The sequence below is a fragment of the Chiloscyllium plagiosum genome, unplaced genomic scaffold (assembly GCF_037043375.1).
Source record: "Chiloscyllium plagiosum isolate Xiang-an unplaced genomic scaffold, Cpla_swu_hap1 HiC_scaffold_5, whole genome shotgun sequence".
Lineage (NCBI taxonomy): Eukaryota > Metazoa > Chordata > Chondrichthyes > Orectolobiformes > Hemiscylliidae > Chiloscyllium > Chiloscyllium plagiosum.
Window position 1 is genome coordinate 81,748,487 of NW_028270143.1, and position 23,323 is coordinate 81,771,809.

Here is a 23,323-nt window from a genome sequence, read left to right on the forward strand (position 1 = left end):
CTGATTTCCAGCATCTGCAGTCCTCACTTTGTCCTCAAGGAGTCAAATGGCCTATTCCTATTCCAGCTACTGATGATGTTTTTTACTTACTTCACCACTTATTTACTTCACTAGACATTTTCCGAACGTTTTGCTTTCACAGAACAAATATTAGATTTAGATGAAGAGATTTGAAATTTGAAACAGGCAGGGCATATAATTGATATTTAAATATCAAGATGTATGTTTGTGCACTGCATACACCATAAGTTACGGATGGTTAAGTATTCCCAAAATTATCGGCAAAGATATTGTTGAGAAAATAATCATCCATTAGGACCCCATTTTTAACCACTTCTCCCTTACACATACCCTGCCCCCTCCCACACAGACATATACTGAAGTACTCAACCTCAATACAGAAATAAATCCAAGTGTCTCCATGACAACCAGAACACTGAGCAGTGACTGCTAATCTCTCAACTGTTATCCAAATCTCACTAATAAGAACGAAGGCTAAGGAGGACATTAAAGCTCTTTGATCGGAAGAAGAAATCTATACATTCAGTTGAAAGGTAAAAAGATCTTACGATGTATAAACAATTGGCTGATGGATTACTAACAATGTTAACAGTGGTGTATTTAGGTCAAAGCTTCAGGGGGCACCAGATCATTGCCTCACAAAGCAGTCTATCTTTCTCTGTCTCTATCCTTTTGTTTCCTCAGATTTTTCTTCCTATGTATTCATTTGAATTCCTTTCACATTGTTTTGTTTTCTTTTTGACTTGTTCCTATTTAGTCATGCTTTCTCTTTCTAACCTGGGTTTATTGAGTTTCTCTACTTCTTGCTTGTTTTCCTAGCACTTTTGCAGTCCCTCTTCAGACTAGATTCAGTGCACTACATGAAATAACAGTAAATGCAAATCAACAATAAACTCGCGAATGCTACTTGCTTGTTCTTTAAGAGAAATGACAGTTGGTCCCTGACTTCAAATTTGGAGCAGCCCTCACGGCAAATTGTGCATGGCTGTGCCGAGACATCCACAACTGCAACGCCAAAGAACAAAAAAGATAACGCAAGAAGAAAAGGGGACAGATGAGCCAGGAAATGAGCAAAAATGTGCAGAGTAAAAAGACTCCTTTGCATTGTCCCTCCTCAGGAGTTTGACCTAAGGTTCCACGCAGTACCACACATCAAGAAATAAATATGAACATTTTATCAACTGCTGGGAAAGTTTGCCCTCAATACAAAAGTAAATGCACCAGCAATAAAAAAACTTTCCAAATGTATTATTTAGTGTTTGTTGACAATCAGATATGACCTGAGTTACACACAGAGATTGTAATCTGATTTGTTCCAAGTTGAATACTTAGACTGTAATGTCTACTAATATGTAGTGCTAATAAATACATGAAAAAGTTTTCATCCAGCCAATGAAACAAAAATTAAATCAATAACTTTACATAATATGATTCAACATAAGCCAATTTAATTTAAGAATATGAAACATCACTACTATTTCTTCAATATTTGCTAAATGTAAGTTTATACTGGAGAATGAGATATCAGATGTTATCAGTTAAAATCAAAAAGCGTGGCACTGGAAAAGCACAGGAAATCAGGCAGCATCCAAGGAGCAGGAGAGTTGATGTTTCAGGCATAAGCTCTTCAATCAGAAATGTGAAGGAGCAAGGGGGTTGAGAGATAAATAGCAGGGTGGAGGTGGGGCTGGGAGGAAAGTTGGGTGGGATGGTGATCGGTGGATGCAGGTAGGAGGTGATTGTGAGAGGTCGGAGGGGAGGGTGAAGCGGATAGGTGGGAAGAAAGATGGACAGGTGTGACAGGTCAAGAGGGCGGTGCCGAGTTAGAGAACTGGATCTGGGATGAGGTGGGAGGAGATTTGGATACTGGTGAAATCAATGTTGATGCCATGTGGTTGGAGGGTCCTGAGGCTGAAGATGAGGCATTCTTCCTCCAGTTGTTGGGTGGTTTTGATTTGGCAGTGGAAGAGGCCCAGGACTTGCATAACCATGGGGGAGTGGGAGGGGGAGTTGAAGTGATTGGTCACAGGACGGTGAAGTTGTTTGTTGCATGTGTGCCAAAGATGTTCCCTGAACCATTCCGTGAGTTGGCATCCTGTCTCCCCGCTGTAGAGAAGACCACATCGAGAGCAACTTACACAGTAAATGAGGTGGGTGGATGTGCAGGAAAATCTCCGCTGGATCTGAAATGATGCTTTAGGGCCTTGGACAGAGATGGTGGGGGAGGTGTGGGAGCAGGTTTTACAACTCCTGCAATGGCAAGGAAAGGTAATGGATGTGGAGGGTGGGTTGGTGGGGAATCTAACAAAGGAGTCATAGAGGGAATGGCCTCTGCGGAAAGCAGAAAGGGTTGGTAAGGGAAATATATTTCTGGTGGTGGGGTCTGATTGTAGGTGGCAGAGGATAATGTGGTGTATCTGGAGATTAGTGAGAACGGGGGGGGATCTGTGTTTGTTGTGGTTGGAGGGGTGGGTTCAAGGGTGAAGGTGCGGGACGTTGGAGGATATTGTTGACCACGTGGGTGGGAAAATTGCGATCAAAAAGTAGCAGGCTACCTGGGATGTCCTGGAGCAGACTTGATGCTCCTGGATGAGGTACAGTGAAGAGCGAAGGAATTGGGAGTAAGGGTTCATATTTTTACAGGGGGGGGGTGTAGTCAAGGTAGTGTAGGAGTTGGTGGGTTTGAAGGAGATGTCTGTGTTGAGTTGGTCACCGGAGAGATCCAGGAAAGGGAGGGAGGTAGGTGTCCGTGATGGTCCAGGTGAACATAAAGTCAGGGTGGACAGTGTTGGTGAAGTTGATGAACTATTCAACCTCCTCATGGGAGCACAAGGTAGTGCCAATACAGACATCAATGTAGTGGATGAAAAGATTGGGGATGGTGCCAGTGTAGCTGCAGAAGATGGACTATATACCTGACGAATTGGTAGGCATGGCTGGGGCCTTGTGGGTGCCCATGACCTCCCTTTTGGTCTAAAGGAAGTGGGAGGATTTGAAGGAGAAATTGTTGAAGGTGAGGATCAGTTCCACCAATCGAATGAGAGTGTCGGTGGAAGGGAAATGGATGGGTCGATGGGACAGGAAGAAATCAAGGGTTTTTAGGCTTTTGTCAGAATGGAATCAAGATCCCATCTACAGCCTCCAATCTCTTAGTTCCACAACCCCACACTGCCCGGTTCTAGCTCTTACCCAAATTCCACAAACCTGACTGCTCCGTTCAACCTATTATCTCCACATGCTCCTGCCCCACTGAACTCATCTCCTGTATCTCGACTCTATCCTGTCCCTCTTGGTCCAGGAGCTCCCCACATACATTTAGGAGACCACCCATGCCCTCCACCTCCTCAATGACTTTCGTTTTTTTAGATTAGATTACATTAGATTAGATTACATTACAGTGTGGAAACAGGCCCTTCGGCCCAACAAGTCCACACCGACCCGCCGAAGCGAAACCCACCCATACCCCTACCCCTAACCTAACACTACGGGCAATTTAGCATGGCCAATTCACCTGACCCTGCACATCTTTGGACTGTGGGAGGAAACCGGAGCACCCGGAGGAAACCCACGCAGACACGGGGAGAATGTGCAAACTCCACACAGTCAGTCGCCTGAGTCGGGAATTGAACCCGGGTCTCAGGCACTGTGAGGCAGCAGTGCTAACCACTGTGCCACTGTGCCTCCAACTCCTCGTCTTCGCCATGCACGTCTAGTCCCTGTACATGTCCATCCACCATGACAAAGGCCTAAAATTCCTCCATTTCTTCCTCTCACACTGACCCAACAAGTGCCCCTCCAATGACACTCTCATTCGATTGGTGGAACTGGTCCTCATGCTCAAAAATTTCTCCTTCAAATTCTCCCACTTCCATCAGACAAAAGCACCAATCGATGAGCACCTGCATGGGCCCCAGCTATGCCTGTCACTTTGTAGGGAATATGGAACAGTCCATCTTTTTTTTCCTTAGTCACACTGGCACCATTCCCCATCATCTTTTCCTCCATTACAATGATGACAGTATTGCCGCTACATTGTGCTCCCATGAGGTGGTTGAACAGTTCATCTACTTCACCAACACCTTCCATCCTGACCTTATGTTCACCTAGACCATCTCAGACACCTCCCTCCCCTTCCTGGACCTGTCCATCTCTGTCTCTGGCAACCAACTCAACACAGACATCTACTTCAAACCCACCAACTCCCACAGCTACCTTGACTACACCTCCTCCCACCTTCCCCCCACTATAAAAATGAGATCCTTCACTCCCAATACCCTTCACTGTATCTGCTCCCAGGAACAGTAATTCCACTCCTATTTTGAGGACTGCAATTTTCCCTTCCACAAGATCAATAATGCCCTCCATCGTATCTCCTCTACTTCCAAACCCCACCCCTACAACCATTAAAAGGATAGAACCCCCGGTCCTCGTATTCCACGCCATCAAATCACCAAATCCAGCACATTATCCACTGCTATTTCCATTACCTAAAGTCAGACCCACCACCAAGGATATATTTCCCTTACCATCCCTATCTGCATTCCTCAGAGACCATTCCCTCTGTGATGCTCTTATTAGCTCCATGCCCCCCACCAACCCACCCTTCACCTTCCCCTGCCATTAAATTGGTAAAACCTGCTCCCACATCTACCCCCTCACCTCCATCCAAGGCCCCAAGGGATCTTTTCACATCTGGCAGAGATTTACCTGCACATCCACCCACCTCATTAACTGTGTCCATTGCGTTTGATGTGGTCTCCTCTAAATTGGGGAGACAGGATGCCAATTATGGAGTGTTTCAAAGAAGATCTCTGGTGTGCACGCATGAACCAATCCCACCATTTTGTGGCCAACCACTTCAACTGCCACTCTCACTCACCAAGGACGTTCAAGTCCTGGGCCTCCTCCACTTCCAAATTAAATTAACCCAGAAACTGGAGGAAGGATGCTTCATCATCCACCTTGGGACTCTACAATGACACAGCATCAACATTGACTTCACCAGTATCCAAGTGTCCCCTCCCCCACCTCACCCCAGATCCAACCCTCCAATCGGGACCACCCTCTTGAACTGTCATACCTGTCCATCTGCCTTCCCACCTATCCTCTCCACCCTCCACACCAACCTGTGATGTGATGAGTATGTTAGGAGATTACAGGGTGACCTGGACAAGTTAGGTGAGTGGGTAGATGCATAGCAGATGCAGTTTAATGTGGATAAATGTATGGTTATCCACTTTGGTGGCGAGAACAGGAAGGCAGACTACTACCTCAATGGAATCAATTTATGTAAAGAGGCAGTACAGAGAGATCTGGGTGTTCTTGTACACCAGTCAATGAAGGCAAGCTTGCAGGTACAGCAGGTAGTGAAGAAGGCTAATAGCATGCTGGCCTTCATAACAAGAGGAATTGAGTATAGAAGCAAAGAGGTGCTTCTGCAGCTGTACAGGGCCCTGGTGAGACCACACCTGGAGTACTGTGTGCAGTTCTGGTCTCCAAATTTGAGAAACGACATTCTGGCTATTGAGGGAGTGCAGCGTAGATTCACGAGGTCAATTCCTGGAATGGCAGGATTACCTTACACTGAAAGACTGAAGCGACTGGGCTTGTATACCCTTGAGTTTCGAAGACTGAGAGGGGATCTGATTGAGACGTATAAGATTATGAAAGGATTGGACATTCTGGCAGTAGGAAACATATTTCCACTGATGGGTGAGTGCCGAACCAGAGGACACAGCTTAAAAATACGGTGTAGACCACTTAGGACAGAGCTCAGGAGAAACTTCTTCACCCAGAGAGTGGTGGCTGTGTGGAATGCTCTGCCCCAGAGGGCAGTGGAGGCCCACTCTCTGGATTCATTTAAGAAAGAGTTGGATAGAGCTCTCAAAGATAGTGGAATCAAGGGTTATGAAGATAAGGCAGGAACAGGATACTGATTAGGAATAATCAGCCATGATTATATTGAATGGCGGTGCAGGCTCGAAGGGCTGAATGGCCTATTCCTGCACCTATTGTCTATTGTCTATTGACCTATCGCAATTACCGCCTACCTGCATCTACGTATCGCCATCCCACCTACCTTTCCCCCAGCCCCATCCCTATCCAACTTATTTATCTCTCAGCCCCCATGCTGCGACCCCCCCCCTCCCCAAAACCCCACCATTCCTGATGAAGGCCTTATGCCCAAAACATCAACTGTCCTGCTCCTCGGATGCTGCCTGACCTACTGCGCTTTCCAGTGCCACACGTTTTGACTCTGACTCTCCAGCGTCTGCAGTCTTCCCTTTCTCCTGTATCAGTTAAAAATCTTGCATAAAGAGTAAACGTCCTTAAAACATTTATAGATTGAAAAGTATGGAGCAAGTGAAACATGTTCTGTTGAGGAATACGAATGTGTAAAACATCAGTGGATCAAATTGGTGAGCAGCAGTTTGCCCATTAAACTTATTACACTTCATTTCAGCTCTTGTTTAACTGGCTTAAAATGAAAGTCTTTTCTTCCTCTAGATTTGAGAACTGCATGAGGAGAAGGAAAATTAGGAAGAGAAGTAAGAAGAAAGAAAGGAAAAATATGTTGCTTTGGAATTTACCTTTCAGTGTTTGGATGGTCTATGCTAGTATAGTGAGCATTTACATCATCACAGGACAGACCAAGGAGTACAATCAGACTGACGGTCATGCGAATGAATACTTGAGTGAATTGCTGCATCATTTGTCTCCAAATGATCAAGTTACATTTCCCAATAATCAGACAAGCTTTCTGATTCAAACCGTATGGGATCGAGTCCAGTGCTCAGAAAGAATAGCGAGCACAAAAGAGCAATGTGATAAGGTACGTTTATATCTTAAGCTTTAATGGTTTTCTCAAGAAGAATTAGCCCCTGCAAATTATTGTGTGATTTCACAGAACCAACTGAAAGGTGTCTCAGCTGAGCTGAATGGCAGCCCTTCTCCTGCTAAATTCACAATCTGGTGTTTGTTGACCACATTGAGATAATCTGGGATTGTTGCTGAGCCCTGCAATGCATGCACAAGGAAATCTTTCTTTTAACTTTATCTGTTGTCTTGCTGACTGCTGCTCCAAGGTAGGAGCATGAAGTGTTAAAGGGGAAAGGTAGGGAGGGAATTATCCACTGATATATTGTAGAGTCTGGGAGTGCTTCGGCTCCTCATTCCACATGAATGCTTCTTTTATAACAAAAGATACTCAGTAATTTTTGCTGTGTATATTTACACCAATGAATCCACAGGGGAGCAGCCCCTGGCTCCTAATTTCCCACTAATACATAAGACACATACATTTCCTGCCCTGGGTGCAAACCACATATCACCCAAAACTTTCACTTCAGCACAATATTGAGGAAGACTGTCATTGCTTGGGCCGTAAATCCTTTTTTTATCAAAAAGAGATTTAATGAACCTAGGGTATCCTTTTGAAGAACAGCAGATTGTTTTCCTGATGCTCCAACCAACTCTGATCAAATTGCATAGAATATTCCAGAAATGTGTTGGCTAAAAGCAAAGTTTCTCACATTCACACTTGTGAACCAGTTATGCAAGAACAAGATGTCAGTATTTCCCCACAGAACCAGCAGGAGAGAACATTGCTACAGATATTTCAAACATGCAATGAGTTCAGTAGTAGCTAGTAGCCAGCACGTGAATGAATACAGCCAGTGAACTGAGGTGGGAAGGTCTTGTTGCACAAAATCTCTAATGATACTGAAATGAGTTCAAATGAATTAAAGCTTTTCACACATATTGACAGCAATGGAACTGTTCAGTGCTTTTCCTGTTTTGATTTGGAGATGTGTCCTCCACAACCACCTGATGAAGGAACAGCGCTCTGAAAGCTAGTGCTTCCAATTAAACCTGTTGGACTATAACCTGGTGTTGTGTGATTTTTAACTTTTCTGTTTTGATGTACCTTACAACTGCCTCAGGTCAGTTTGCTGTAGTTTAGAACAAACAAAACTTCTTTTCAGCACAGATAAAGAATGACAGTCATAACTTTATTGACTGAATGACTGGATATTACGTTGAGAGCACATTATGTTCCCAAACATATGTCCATTGCATGTGAGACTGTAGTGTTGCACCTTATTGAGTTCAGCCACTATTAGAACTCAGTATTTATAGTGTTTGAGAACAAGATTCAGTACACTGCGGTCCAATAGGTGAGATTTTAGTATAGATGGGTTACTCTCTATCAGATGTTCCAGTGTGCATCCATCCAGTACTCATGGTGTTCAAGTGTAAGCAGTGTCTCTGTACTTGAGATGCCAGACACAAAAATTTTGGTTCCATGTAAGGTGATCTTTTGGTTAAAGTGGCGATCAGTGTTTGGGATGTTTTGGTGCCTGTGGTGTTCCATTGTTTATAGTGTTCCAGAGTTTTAATCTCCAATATTCTTTTTCAAAGGCATGTTTTTATTTCTAACTTACACTCTACCCAGTACACAATGTGACAGTTTTCTATCTGCTTGCTTATCATGTACCTGTTTCCGTTCCCTCTGTCTTTGAAGATAAATGTCATGTGTCTCAGAAGGGGGAGATAAGTGGTTGCTGGGTAAGGTCTTCTGAGCATTAGTTGTGCAGGGGATGATCCTCCCTTCTCCATTGGTGTTGTACAACAATATAGCACTGCAATGCAAAAACATTGCTTTGTTGCTTGATAATTATCAATGATTAGATGATCCATACCATAATTCCTGCTGAACCAGTTCATAGTTGGGTGGTGATATGATAAGGGTCATTCTGCACAAAGTTTGTGAGTCTTGAAAATAATTTGCCAATGTGTCGATGTCTGTCATGAATAAATTTTTGCCACCCTCCATAAATTCCATCCTTTAACAAATTCCAACCTTCAACAATTTACCTACAACCAAAGTCAGACTCACAGGTGTATAGTCCCCTGACTACTCCTTCCAACCTTTCTTAAACAAAGGCACCCTAGTCATCAGGCACCTCATCCATGGTTATAGATGATGCAAGTATTTCTGCAAGGGGTCTCATAATTTCCTCCATTACTTCCCACAACATTCTGGGATAGAAGTGCAAGGAAAATCATGTCTCACAAACCTGATTGAGTTTTTTGAGGAAGTTAACAAAAAGATTGATGATTTGATTTAAGTAAAGCCTTTGACAAAGTTCCACATGGTTAACTAATTAGGAAAGCTAGGTCAGGGTAAGCTTGCCAGTTGGATATATAATTGCTTAAGGGCAGGAGACAGAGTAATGATGGAGGGTTGCTTTTTAGAATGGAGGCATATGACGAGCACTGTTCCACAGGGATCAGTTCTGGGTCCTCTGTTGTTGTTATTTATATAAATGATTTGGATGATAATACAGAAGGCGTGGTTAGTAAGTTTGCAGAAGACACCAAAATAAGTTATGTTGCAGTTATACAAGATGTTGGTGTGGCCACGCTTGAAATATTGCGTCCAGTTTTGGTCACCCTGTTATAGGAAGAATGTTATTAAACTGGAAAGAGTGCAGAAGAAGTTTACAAGGATGTTGCCAGGACTCAAGGGACTGAGTTAGAGGGAGAAGTTGGACAAGCTGGGGCTTTTTGTTTAGAATGTCGAAGACTGAGGGAGAACTGTATAGACGTGTATAAGATCATGAGAGGCATGGATAGGGTGAATGCACTCAGTCTTTTTCCCAGAGTTGGGGAATTGGGGACGAGAGGGCATCAGTTTAAGGTTAGAGGGGAAAGTATAAAAGGGAACCTGAGGAGCAATTTTTTTACACAGAGGGTGGTACGCATTTGGAATGAGCTGCTAACAGAATTGGTTGAGGCAGGTACATTAACAAAGTTTAAAAGACATTTGGACATATACACGGATAGGAAAGGTTTAGAAGGATATGGGCCATGTGCAGGGAAATGGCAGTAGTGTGGATGGACATTTTGGTTGGTGTGGACCAGTTGGGCCAAAGGGCCTGTCTCCATGCTGTGGGAATGTATGACACGACATCTATGACTGTATGGTGACATAGTAGATGGTGAAGAATGTTTTCTAAGATTACAAAGGTATCTTGATCAAATGGGTCAATGGTCTGAAAAATGGCAGGTGGATTTCAATCTGGATAAATGAGAGGTAATGTATTTTGTTAAAACACAGGGTAGGTCGTATAAATTAATGGTAGGGCCTTGGGTAGTGTTGTAGGACAGAGGGATTTTAAATTTTGCATCACATAGAGACAGGGTGGTTAAAATGACATTTGGCATGCTTTCCTTCATAGCTCAGTCCTTTGAGTATAGGAGTTGGGATGTTGTGTTAAGATTATACAGGACATTGGTGAGGTCTCTTTGGGATTACTGTGTCCAGTTCTGGTCGCCCAGTTATAGGAAGGATATTATTAAGCTGGAGCAGGTTCAGAAGAGATGTACCAGGACTTTGCTAGGTATGGAAGATTTGAAATATAGAGGAGGCCACATCGGGTGCAGCGGATGCAGTAAATGATGTGTGTGGACAGGCCGCCTACTTGCGGAACGTTTCAGAGAACACCTCTGGGACACCCGGACCAATCAACCCAACCACCCCGTGGCTCAACACTTCAACTTCCCCTCCCACTCCACCAAGGACATGCAGGTCCTTGGACTCCTCCATCGCCAGACCATAGCAACACGATGTCTGGAAGAAGAGCACCTCATCTTCCGCCAGGAACCCTCCAACCACGAGGGATGAACTCAGATTTCCCAAGTTTCCTCATTTCCCCTCCCCCCACCTTGTCTCAGTTCCAACCCTCGAACTCAGCACCACCTTCCTAACCTGCAATCTTCTTCCTGACCTCTCCGCCCCCACCCCCACTCCGGCCTATCACCCTCACCTTAACCTCCTTCCACCTATCGCATTTCCGATGCCCCTCCCCCAAGTCCCTCCTCCCTAACTTTTATCTTAGCCTGCCTGGCACACCTTACTCATTCCTGAAGAAGGGCTCATGCCCGAAACGTCGATTCTACTGCTCCTTTGATGCTGCCTGACCTGCTGCGCTTTTCCAGCAACACATTTTCAGCTATATTCCCAATTGTCCTACCTATTTGTTGCCAAAATATACTAAGGCTAATTGATAACCCAAATGGTAACCGTTGAAGAAAGAGCTGTCCTAATAGCATCTGAAATTACATGTGTGCTTGGATTCTCTTGCTAAGTGGACAGAATATTATGTCGAGATTGGGAAAGAATCTTGTTTTGGAAAATTTGGGATTTAATTCTTCCATCATTCTTCCATCTTCCATCACCGTTTCAAATCTGGTGGCTCTTTAGTTAGCACTGCTGCCTCAGAGCGCTAGGGACTCAGGTTCAATTCCACACTTGGGCAACTGTGTGAAGTTTGCATATTCTCCCCATGTCTACATGGTTTCCTCCAGGTGCTCTGGTTTCCTTGCATGGCCCAAAGGTCAGTAGGTTAGGTGGATTGGCTTTGCTAAATTGCCCATAGGGGCAGCACGGTGGCTCAGTGGTTAGCACTGTTGCCTCACAGCACCAGGGACCTGGGTTCAATTCCCGCCTCAGGCAACTGTCTGTGTGGAATTTGCTGGTTCTCCTCGTGTCTGCATGGGTTTCCTCCGGGTTCTCCGGTTTCCTCCCACAGTCCAAAGATGTGCAGGTTAGGTGAATTGGCCATGCTAATTTGCCCAATGTTGTTAGATGCATTAGTCAGGGGTAAATGTCGGGGAATGAGTCTGGATGGGTTGCTCTTCTGAGGGTTGGTGTGGACTTGTTGGGCTGAAGGGCCTGTTTCCACACTGTAGGGAATCTAATCATTGGTATTTTCAGTGGACACATGTTAAGTGAAAGATTGATGTGGATCTGGACAACTGTTTATGGTGAACCATTCTTTAAAGAAGTTTCTGATGGAGCGACACCAATCCAAATTATACTGTTTTACTTCATCTCATTCAGTTTTGCTTAACTCTTCACCTGGTTGTTACATTGGATTTCATTGGCAATCGGTAAACGGAGTTGCATTAGTCTTGCATTAAATTTTCCAAACATGTCAAATTCATTTGGGTACAGAAATCATTTATTGATTTGATTGTCTCATGTGCTCTGCCAGTGGTTATTAGTTGAATCTTGTGAATTGTAACTCCACTGAGATCTGTGCATCTTGATAGTTCTGCCCCTACTTGACTGTTGGAACCAACCAAGTAGAAGATCTCAGGAAGCCAAGATGAGCTTGAGTATTGGCACTTCTCTGCGATTCTGCCAATGATTGGAATCAGTGTTTTGTTATACATAGTTTGGCAGTATCTCCTAAGTTGCAACATTTGTTCAGCTACATGTCTTTAAAGCTGCACCTAAAACAGGATTTTATTGATCACCTGCCACTTTGGCTTCATCCATCCTCAAGGAAAGTCCTTTTTGGGATGATCTGTCAGCCAGATCATTCCCATGACACATTGATCATATCACCAAGGATCCACCAGTTTATCTTTGTATGACAAGTGAGATCGCAACTTTGTTTTCCTGTTATGGAATGTGGGTATCGCTGGCTGTGCTCCAATGTATTGCCCATTCCTACGTGCCCTTGAGAAGATGCTAGTCAGCTGCTTCATTGAATTGCTCAGACCATTTGGTGTAGATGCACACACAGTGCCATGAGGAAGGGAGTTCCAGGAGCTCTCCGAAGCAAACATGTGCATCATACGAACCTGCATCAGTGCATGATACCAGCACAAAAGAATAAAAAGTGTCAAATCAACATGAACCAAAACAAATTTCTTTGCAAGAGCAAAATGACATACAAAGATAGCTCAGGTTCTTTAATATTTTTTCCCTATATCTTTCAAATTTTGGAACAAAAATACCTCAGTTGGCAGATGCAAGCAACAGCAACACCAGGATGAGTTGAATGCAGCTCCACCACAGTCCGGGGTCTCCTGCAAGCGTGAAGCAGGTCCCAACCTGGATCCCCCAGCCCAGACACACAGGCTCAGCCAAGGCACCAGGTCCACAGCTAGGCCCGGATGGTGAAAGAGAGGCACTTTCGGCGGAGTGGATGGCAGAGGACCATTGTGATCGAGGTGTGGTGGCATTGTCTGGAAGAGCATCGGTTGGGCTCCAGATGAATGAGAATTGACCCACCGCTCCAGCTCAGACACAGCAGTTGTAGTAGTGGCAGCAGTGGAGGCCTATAAACCAATACCCAGAGTCTGTTACACAGATCCTAGCAGATGTTAAGCAGAGGAGAAACAAGAAGGGGAGAGAAAGATAAACTCTACTTCAGTAATATTTTTAACATATTCAATCATTCAAAATGATATTGATGTGTATCGACACTTAACACTTTTCACTGATTTTTAAAAATATATGTGACAATAAATCATTCAACTCCATTCAATTCTTTTTCCAAACCTTCTCTTTAAAAATACAAAATATACATGGCAGGAAGATCACCAGCGTTTCAATCTCTTAAAAACTACTCTGTTTTCCATGAAGTGTTTACTTCAATGTTATGAAATTTGTGCATCCTAGAAAGGCCTGAGAGCAGGTCTCCTAAAGGATAAACAACCTTTTGTGCTTATTTCTAACATCCTTACAACAACTCAAGCATAAGACTTCAATGTTCAAAGAGAGATTCTGGTTCTAAATTTCATGACGCAACAGTTTCATGTACATCTATTTGGCAAGCTGTTCATGATCAGCACCAACCCCCAATTTAAAAGTACAATACCAGCCAGTTTCCCAAATTACCATTTCTAATGGTCTGAGCCAAACACCAAATCCTAAGAAGGTATACATTACTATAGTTTTAGTGAATATTAATAAATCTGAACTGGAAGATACTTTTAACAATAATCTCGTGCGTTTGGTCACAGCTAAACAGGGCAAATAAAATACTTCAGATGATGAAGAGCTGTAACAGCTCAAGAAGGTCATTAACAACAAGTAGCATCGATGCACGTAACACATCGCGAGTACATATATTCCACTCAATCAGAGATGAAATTGGATAAATGAATAGTTACATAAATAAATAGTTTTCACAAATGTAACCTTCCAAGATAAAATGTTAAAATTCCACAAGCTCAAAACTCAAGGGCAATTGGGGAGGGGCAGTAAATGCTGGTCCAGCCCAACCTGGTGCATACTTGAAGTCTTTATCCCAGGGTAGAAATGTGAAATATTAGTGGGCAAAGGTTTAAGGTGAGAGAGGGAACTTTTAATGGAGATGTGCGAAGAAAGGGTGTTGGTGCTTGGAATGGTAGAAGCAGATTTATCAGGCAATTAGTGGAGTATGGAAGAGACATGTGTAGGCAGATGAGTTTAGTTTAGAATGCATCATGGTTGGCTGAAGGCCCTATTCCTATGATGAATTGTTTTATATTCTATGTTTAGATCTCAACATGGAGGTCAGACTGAGTGTCTGCTGACTTCAGCTTGTCACTGGCTGTGACCAGACTCCATGTTGTTCACCACCAAACAACATCTCAGGGCTTGAACGATAGGCACCAGCCACAAGTACTCTTCACCCAGCATTTTCCAATGCCTCACAGACATCAGGGCACCTCTCTGTTCCACTTGAAGGCCACTTAGGAAGCACAGGTTTACAATGCAGGATGCACCAGCAACTGCATTGAAAGGCTGCTGCTTGGACACTTTGCAGGCAAGCACAGGCACTCAGCTCATGGATTGGGCCAGGCTACACCTCAGGGATTCTTGCTTGCTCTCTTAGCGCCTGCCTGTCATGTTTATCAATAGGATTGTCTGAGACTGAAGGGGTTGGGACAGTGGATTAAGGGGTTGGGAGGGTGGGGACTGTGGGGGAAACCTACAGTATGTGCCAGCTGCCTATTTAGTACACTCACTGCATGTTCATGCAATCAAATGGCCACGTCAGAAAATGGTGGGGTCTAGTCCTCATTTCAAACCCTTCCTATTCATATACCCATCCAAATGCTTTTTAAATGTTGCAATTGTACCAGTCTCTACCACTTCCTCTGGCAGCTCATTCCATACACGTACCACCCTCTGCATGAAAATGTTGCCCCTTAGGTCTCTTTTATAGCTTTCCCTTCTCACTTAAACCTATGCTCTCTATTTCTCGATTCTCCAACCCCAGGGATACAATCTCGTCTATTTATCCTATCCATGCCCTTCATAATTTTGTAAACCTCTATAAGGTCACCCCTCAGCCTCCGACGCTCCAAGGAAAACAGCCCCAGCCTGTTCAGCCTCTCCCTATAGATCAAATCCTCCAACCCTGGCAACATCCTTGTTAATCCTTTCTGAACTCTTTCAAGTTTCACAACATCTTTCCAATAGGAAGGAGACCAGAATTGCATGCAATATTCTAACATTGGCCTAACCAATGTCCTGTACAACTGCAACATGATCTCCCAACTCCTGTATTCAATGCTCTGTCCAATAAAGGAAAGCATACCAAACACCTTCTTCACTATCCTACGTACCTGCGACTCCACTTTCAAGGAGGTATGAACCCTGCACTCCAAGGTCACTTTGTTCAGCAACACTCCCTAGGACCTTACCATTAAGTGTATAAGTCCTGCTAAGATTTACTTTCCCAAAATGCAGCACCTCGCATTTATCTGAATTAAACTCCATCTGACACTTCTCAGCCCATTGGCCCATCTGGTCAAGAATCTCTGTTGTAATCTGAGGTAACCTTCTTCGCTGTCCACTACACCTCCAATTTTGGTGTCATCTGCAAACTTACTAACTGTACCCCTTATGCTCGCATCCAAATCATTTATATAAATTATAAAAAGTAGAGGACCCAGCACCAATCCTAGTGGCACTCCACTGGTCACAGGCCTCCAGTCTGAAAAACAACCCTCCACCACCACCCTCTGTCTTCTTCCTTTGAGCCAGTTCTGTATCCAAATGGCTAGTTCTCCCTGTATTCCATGAGATCTAACCTTGCTCACCAGTAAAGCTGACATTTCGAGTCTAACTGACCCTTTGTCAAAGCTAAAAAAAGGGGAGAAATAGGTATTTATACGAAGCTGAGAGAAGGTGAGTCCTGGCTCCAGAAGCAAAGGTAGCAACAAAGAGGTGATAATGACAGTGAATAGAGAGATTATAGGGAGATTAGGAGCTGTGAATGACCAAGGCTGAAGCCAGTGCAATGTGACAAAATATGTGGGGAATGGGTGAAGCAGAGGCTAAATGGAAAACGGGGAGAAGGGTAGCAAAGGGGGAAGAGGAGAGAAAAAGGTGATGAGAGTGTGGGGAGCGAGAGAAAGGGAGCCAATCAAGAAATAAGAGGTACAGAACAGTGAAAAAAAAATGAAATAAAATTATCTGAAGTTGTTGAATTCAATGTTGAATTGAGAAGTGTGGTGCTGGAAAAACACAGCAGGCCAGGCAGCATCTGAGGAGCAGGAGAATCAATGTTTCAGGCACAAGCCCTTCTTCAGGACTGCATCTGCAGTCCTCACTCTCTGCGAATTTAATGTTGAGACCGTCAGGCTGTAACGTGCCTAGTCGGAAGATGAGATGCTGTTCCTCCAGTTTACGTTGAGCTTCACTGGAACATTGCAGCAGGCCAAGGACAGACATGTGGGCATGGGAGCAGGGTTGTGTGTTGAAGTGGCAAGCCACGGGAAGGTCCGGGACCTGATTGCATGCAGATCAATGATGCTGGGCTCGGAAAAGCACTGAGAAGTCCGATGTAGGAAAACAGGGCAAGCTAGTGAATTTTGATGGAGTAGTAATGGAAAGCACAGTAGAGGCTAAAAAGCTGCACCAGAGTGTACAACCTGGTTGGAGGTTGGTTAGGGAAGAAGTGCCAGATCTTCTTAAACCATATACCTGTGAAGGTCAAGTTTATTCGTATTGGACAGGAGCAGCAGGCAAAGAGGTTACAATACCCATGTCAATCTTTGACATTGAGAGATGAGGAGATATGTAACTCAGAAGGATTACTGCCAGAAAAAGGGCTAGCACATTAAATTCATGAAGAGACAAGAAGTGCTCAATTAGGCTGAGTGAGGTTAGAGTGCCGGATGAAAACTGGAGAAGTGGTGGTCAGAGTACTGGAAGAACTCTCACCTTCTGGAATACAATTTGTCCTTGCTAGCAGTATAGCTGGGTCACAGGTAGGAGAGCTGCCAACTGAAGTTGAAAGGCCAATGGAAAATCAGGCAACTGAGGTTTTATGGGAAGCTTATCCTGGGATTTTTCTTAACTGTGTAGTAACAAGGTCACAAAGTCACTAGTTGAAACAGGAGGAAAAAAAATCAAAGAATACAGATAAGAAAGTTGAAGTAGAATGATCAGAGACCAAATTTGATCAAATGGTTGAGACAAAACAGGAACAAATGGAGGACAACTTGGATATCTTTAGCTCAAAGAATTTCCAAAGAAAGATGAAAAACTGAAGTAATTGTATCAAAAAGCATACACATAAGAAGAAACTGAGAGTATCCCTGAGTACTACAATCTTAAAAATGATTTTTTAATGGGGAAATGGAAACCATCACATCTCCAGGCATGTGAGAAATGGCAGAGGTTCATCAAGTTGTATTAGCATTGGTGATAGAAAGCAGGTCTTGTGGGTAGTGCACGAACTCTCAGTAGGAGGTTATTTAGGGGTAAGAAAAACTCAAGCTAAAATACAAGAGCATTCTTACTGCCCTGGACGGCATAAGGATGTAGTTGAATTTTGCCAGACATATCATACATGTCATGTAATTGGAAAACTGCAGGCAATAATAAAACACGTACCTTTAGAGCCCATTCCTGAATTTCAGAAACCTTTTAAAGAGTTTTAATTGATTGCATAGGACCCCTACCTAAAACAAAAAGTGGGATCCGTATTTGTTAACAATAATGGATGTGCCCATTAGAATTCCAGGGGCCATTCCATTACGTAATATCACAGCTAAAAGGATTGTAGAAGAGTTACTCAAATTTTTCACCAGATATGGACTACCCAAAGAGATACCATGAGATCAAGGATCAAACCTTACATCAAAATTATTCAAAGTAATTATGGACTGCTTAGGAATAAAACAATTCAAATCCATTGTGTCCTATCCAGATTCGCAAGGAGCACTAGTGAGGTGGCATCAGACATTAAATACCATATTGAGGGCTTATAGTCAAGACTAACCAGGTGATTAGGACAAAGAAATTTGGTTTGTACTTTTTGCAATCAGAGATGCACCAAATGAATCAATTAAATTCAGTCCATTCAAAGTAGTTTATGGACATGAAGCGAGAGAACCATTAAATTAATTAAGGAGGAATTAGTGAGTCAGAATTCAGAAACCACATATTTGGACTATGTGTAAAATTTTAGGGAACAGTTAAATAGAGTGGGGGTGTGAGTGAGTGAACTATTTGATAAGGACCCCAATCAGAAAGAAAGTTCACAGAGTGTATCATGTGAATCTGCTCAAAAGGTATTTTGATAGGGAAGGAAAGCAAAAGGAGAATGAGTTACTGGTTACAACACAGCGGGAAGAACCAAGTTCAGAGGTTTCTGAATTGGACATTCCTCAAATTGGACAATGAGGAAGTTGTCAAAAATTGGGATAAATTATTAAGTTACCTTTCAGAAGAAAGTCAAAATGATGTGAGAGTTATTGCCACCACATGGGAAGATATGCCCGAAACGTCAATTCTCCTGCTCCTTGGATGCTGCCTGACCTGCTGCACTTTTCCAGCAACACATTTTCTGGGATATACTCATCTAATTATGCGTGATGTAGAATTAGGAAATGCTGTTCCAATTAAACAGCATCCTTATAGACTTACCTCTCTAAAGTTGGCACAGGTTTGAAAAGAGATTGAACGCATGATCCAAGACAATATAATCAAGGTGAATTACAGTGACCGGAGTTTACCCATTGCAATGGTGGCAAAACCAAATGCACCCAACGGTCATATGTAGATTATCACAAAGTCAATGCACTGTTAAAATCTGATTCATATCAGATTGTATTGAAAACTGTATTGAAAAGATTGGACAAGGAACTTATATTTCTAAGTTGGACTTAAGCAGAGGATACTGGCAGGTACCTTTATCCAAAATAACAAAGAACATTTTGGCTTTTGTAACACTAAATGGACTGTATCAATTTAAAGTCGTACCATTTGGTATGAAAAATGCACCAGCCACATTTTAAAGACTAACCAATAAAGTCATTTCTGGATTATCCAATTGCGTGGTATGTATAAACGACCTGATGGTTTTTAGTCATACATGGAAGAAAAATTTGCAGAATTTATCAGAATTATTCTATTGAGTTTGAGAGACAGGCTTGGTGATAAATCTGGCTAAAAGTGAATTTGCCAAAGCCCAAATCACCTTCTTGGGGCGTGTCATTGTACATGGACAAATGGCACCACATAAAAGTTATTGGGGAGTTTCCCATACTATCAATGAAGAGACCAGTACTATGATTACTGGGATTGAGTGGCTTTTATCAGAATTTCATACTGAATTTTAGCAGTTTGGCTACACCACTCACTGAATTACGAAAGAAAAGCAGGAAGTTTTAGTGGGCTGCAAACTGTCAAAGGGCATTTGACAGCCTGAAAACTGTGTTAACCATTGCCCCAATATTAGCCATACCTAATTAAGCAAAGCCATCCATGATGGCTATCGATATAAGTGATGTTTATTGGTGCTATACTCTTACAAGAAGACACGGCACGGTGGGCGGCACGGTGGCACAGTGGTTAGCACTGCTGCCTCACAGCGCCAGAGACCCGGGTTCAGTTCCCGCCTCAGGCGACTGACTGTGTGGAGTTTGCACATTCTCCCCGTGTCTGCGTGGGTTTCCTCCGGGTGCTCCGGTTTCCTCCCACAGTTCCAAAGATGTGCAGGTCAGGTGAATTGGCCATGCTAAATTGTCCGTAGTGTTAGGTAAGGGGTAAATGTAGGGGTATGGGTGGTTTGCGCTTCGGCGGGTCGGTGTGGACTTGTTGGGCCGAAGGGCCTGTTTCCACACTGTAAAGTAATCTAATCTAATCTAATCAATGAGAAGATAGAAAGACCTATTGGGTATTTCTCCAGGAAACTGAACACTCATCAGCATAAATAGTCAACTGACAAGGAGACTTTGAGATTGGCGTTGGCATTCCGACATGGCAGGGTGAGAAAATGTGATACCAATACATTGTTGAGACTTGGATGATAAACAGAGGCGTTTGGTGGCAGGAGTAAACAGACTGAAATAGCATGTAGTAGTGCATATTTGCACACTTATAGTTAACGTATCTGTATTGTAATGTTCTAACAGAATAAACTAAGGGATTTCAATATCAAGCCATCTTTGCAATAGTGATAGTTCATTTTTTAAGCGGGGGGAGGTGTGATGATGCTGCCCCTTTAACAAGGTTTATTTTGTCCTTGTCTTTTCAAGAGGGGATGTAAAGGCAGAGTTGTCGACAGTACAGCAGGTCAGGCGGCATTCGAGGAGTAGGAGAATCGACATTTCGGGTATAAACCCTTCATCAGGAACCCATATAAAGAAACCCATCTCACCTTCAGTCACTCTGTCTGTATCATGGAGCCAGTCAGCCAAGCGTGTGATATCTATTGTAATGTCAGCAAGCGCAGGACCTAAATAATGCACACAAGTCTGTGATATTGTAGCCTTATAAATAGCTAATGTTGTTAATAATCTTCAAGACATCTGTCTCAACAAGAGCCTGACACTGCATTGTATATGTTAGTTGAAATGTGTGATGCTGGAAAAGCACAGGTAGTCAGGCAGCGTCCAAGGAGCAGGAGAATCAATGTTTCAGGCATAAGCCCTTCATTGGGAATGTAGAAAGTACCATGTGCATCATGACATATTTTTTAGCAGAAACTGGTGCTAGCATTTTATCTGTGTGATCTAGATAACTATCAAATGACATCTTGGCTCAGTTAGTTACATTGTCAACTCCAGATCAGGAAGTCATGTTTTCAGGAAACAACTATTGAAGATTCAATTCAAAATCCACATCGCTGTTAAAGCAAGCCTTACAAAAAAAATTAGTGAAAGATTTACCAATATTTGGAGGAGGAGCTGACGAATAAATGATGTATAAAGAACGGTTTAAAAACGATTTGAAAATTACTTTGTCTCCAGAAGAAATTGCGTTCAATATTTGCTTAATCATAATTTTAACCAAAAAGTTCTTTTATTATCAATTATTATTTACACAACTTTAATATTTCCTCAATCTATAATCATAATATTAAAATTCTTGTTAGAATCTTAATTACTTTGTGCCCAATGCAATTTGCCTAAAATTGGTCAATCAACGTAACAGATTAGGAATAGCACGCACAATTTGCCTTTAATTTGATTTTATTTATTTTAGTCACATGTACCCAAGTGTAGTGAAAAGCTTGGTTTTGCGAGCAGTATAGGCAGATCATAGCAAGCAAGGACTTAAAGGTCAAAGGGTGCTTAGACAGAGTGAAGCATATAGGCTACACTGTAACAGGAGGTAGAACATAGAAAATAACAGTGCAGTACAGACCGTTTGGCCCTTGATGTTGCGCCAACCTGTGGAACCAGTCTGAAGCCCATCTAATCTACACTATTCCATTCTCGTCCATATGCCTTTACAATGACAACTTAAATGCCTTTAAAGTTGGCAAGTCTACTACTGTTGCAGGCAGTACATTCCATGCCTCTACTACTTGCTGAGTAAAGAAACTACCTCTGATATCTGACCTATATCTATTACTCCTCAATTTAAAGCTATATCCCCTCGTGCCAAACATCGCCATCGAAGGAAAAAGGCTCTCACTGTCCAACCTATCTAACCCTCTGATTATCTTATATGTCTCAATTAAGTCACCTCTCAACCTTCTTGTCTCTAATGAAAACAGCCTCAAGTCTCTCAGCCTTTCCTCATAAAATCTTCCCTCCATTCCAGGCAAGTAAAGCTCCTCTGAACCCTTTCCAAACCTTCCACGTCCTTCCTATAATGCGGTGACCAGAACTGTACGCAATACTCCAAGTGTGGCCGCACCAGAGTTTTGTACAGCTGCAACATGATCTCATGGATCCGAACCTCAATCCCTCTATCAATAAAAGCTGACATGCCTTATGCCTTCTTAACAACCCTATCAACCTGGGTGGCAACCTTCAAGGATCTATGTGCCTCAGCACCGAGACCTCTCTGCTCATCTACACTACCAAGAATCTTACCATTAGCCCAGTACTCTGCATCCCTGTTACTCCTTCCAAAGTGATTCACCTCACACTTTTCTGCATTAAACTCCATCTGCTACCTCTCAGCCCAGCTCTGCAGCTTATCTATGACTCTCGTTAACCTAAAACATTCTTCGCCACTATCCACAACTCCACTGACCTTAGTGTCATCCGCAAATTTACGAACCCATTCTTCTATGCTCTCATTCAGGTCATTTATATAAATGACAAACAACAGTGGACCCAAAACACATTCTTGCAGTACGCCACTAGTAACTGAACTCCAGGATGAATTTTGCCCACCAACCACCACCCTCTGTCTTCTTTCAGCTAGCCAATTTCTGATCCAAACCATTAGATCACCCTCAATCCCATGCCTCCATGTTTTGTGCAATAGCCTTCTGTGGGGAACCTTATCAAATGCCTTACTGAAGTCCATATAAACCACATCAACCACTTTACCCTCATCCACCTGTTTGGTCACCTTCTCAAAGAACTCAATAAAGTTTGTGAGGCACAACCTACCCTTCACAAAATCAATAGACAATAGACAATAGGTGCAGGTGTAGGCCATTCAGCCCTTCGAGCCTGCACCGCCATTCAATATGATCATGGCTGATCATTCCTAATCAGTATCCTCTTCCTGCCTTATCTCCATAACCCTTGATTCCACTATCTTTGAGAGCTCTATCCAACTCTTTCTTAAATGAATCCAGAGACTGGGCCTTCACTGCCCTCTGGGCAGAGCATTCCACACAGCCACCACTCTCTGGGTGAAGAAGTTTCTCCTCATCTCTGTCCTAAATGGTCTACCCCATATTTTTAAGCTGTGTCCTCTGGTTCGGGACTCACCCATCAGCGGAAACATGTTTCCTGCTGCCAGAGTGTCCAATCTTTCATAATTTTATATGTCTCAATCAGATCCCCTCTCAGTCTTCGAAACTCAAGGGTATACAAGCCCAGTCGCTTCAGTCTTTCAGTGTAAGGTAATCCTGTCATTCCAGGAATTGACCTCGTGAACCTACGCTGCACTCCCTCAATAGCCAGAATGTCTTTCCTCAAATTTGGAGACCAGAACTGCACACAGTACTCCAGGTGTGGTCTCACCAGGGCCCTGTACAGCTGCAGAAGCACCTCTTTGCTTCTATACTCAATTCCTCTTCTTATG

The 23,323-nt window shown here is 43.1% G+C and overlaps 1 protein-coding gene across 2 annotated transcripts in view; it reads left to right on the forward strand.

Annotated features, from left to right (window-relative positions):
* The first annotated feature begins 457 nt into the window (after nt 1-457).
* The window catches only part of LOC122550319 (zinc transporter ZIP12-like), an 84,976-nt gene continuing 62,110 nt past the window's right edge, over nt 458-23,323 (forward strand). For both annotated transcript variants that reach the window (XM_087986846.1, XM_087986847.1), the window contains exons 1-2: nt 458-554; nt 6,529-6,853. In XM_087986846.1, the coding sequence (XP_087842972.1) occupies nt 6,542-6,853 (312 nt within the window). In that variant the 5' untranslated portion in view covers nt 458-554; nt 6,529-6,541. The remainder of the gene's footprint in view (nt 555-6,528; nt 6,854-23,323) is intronic.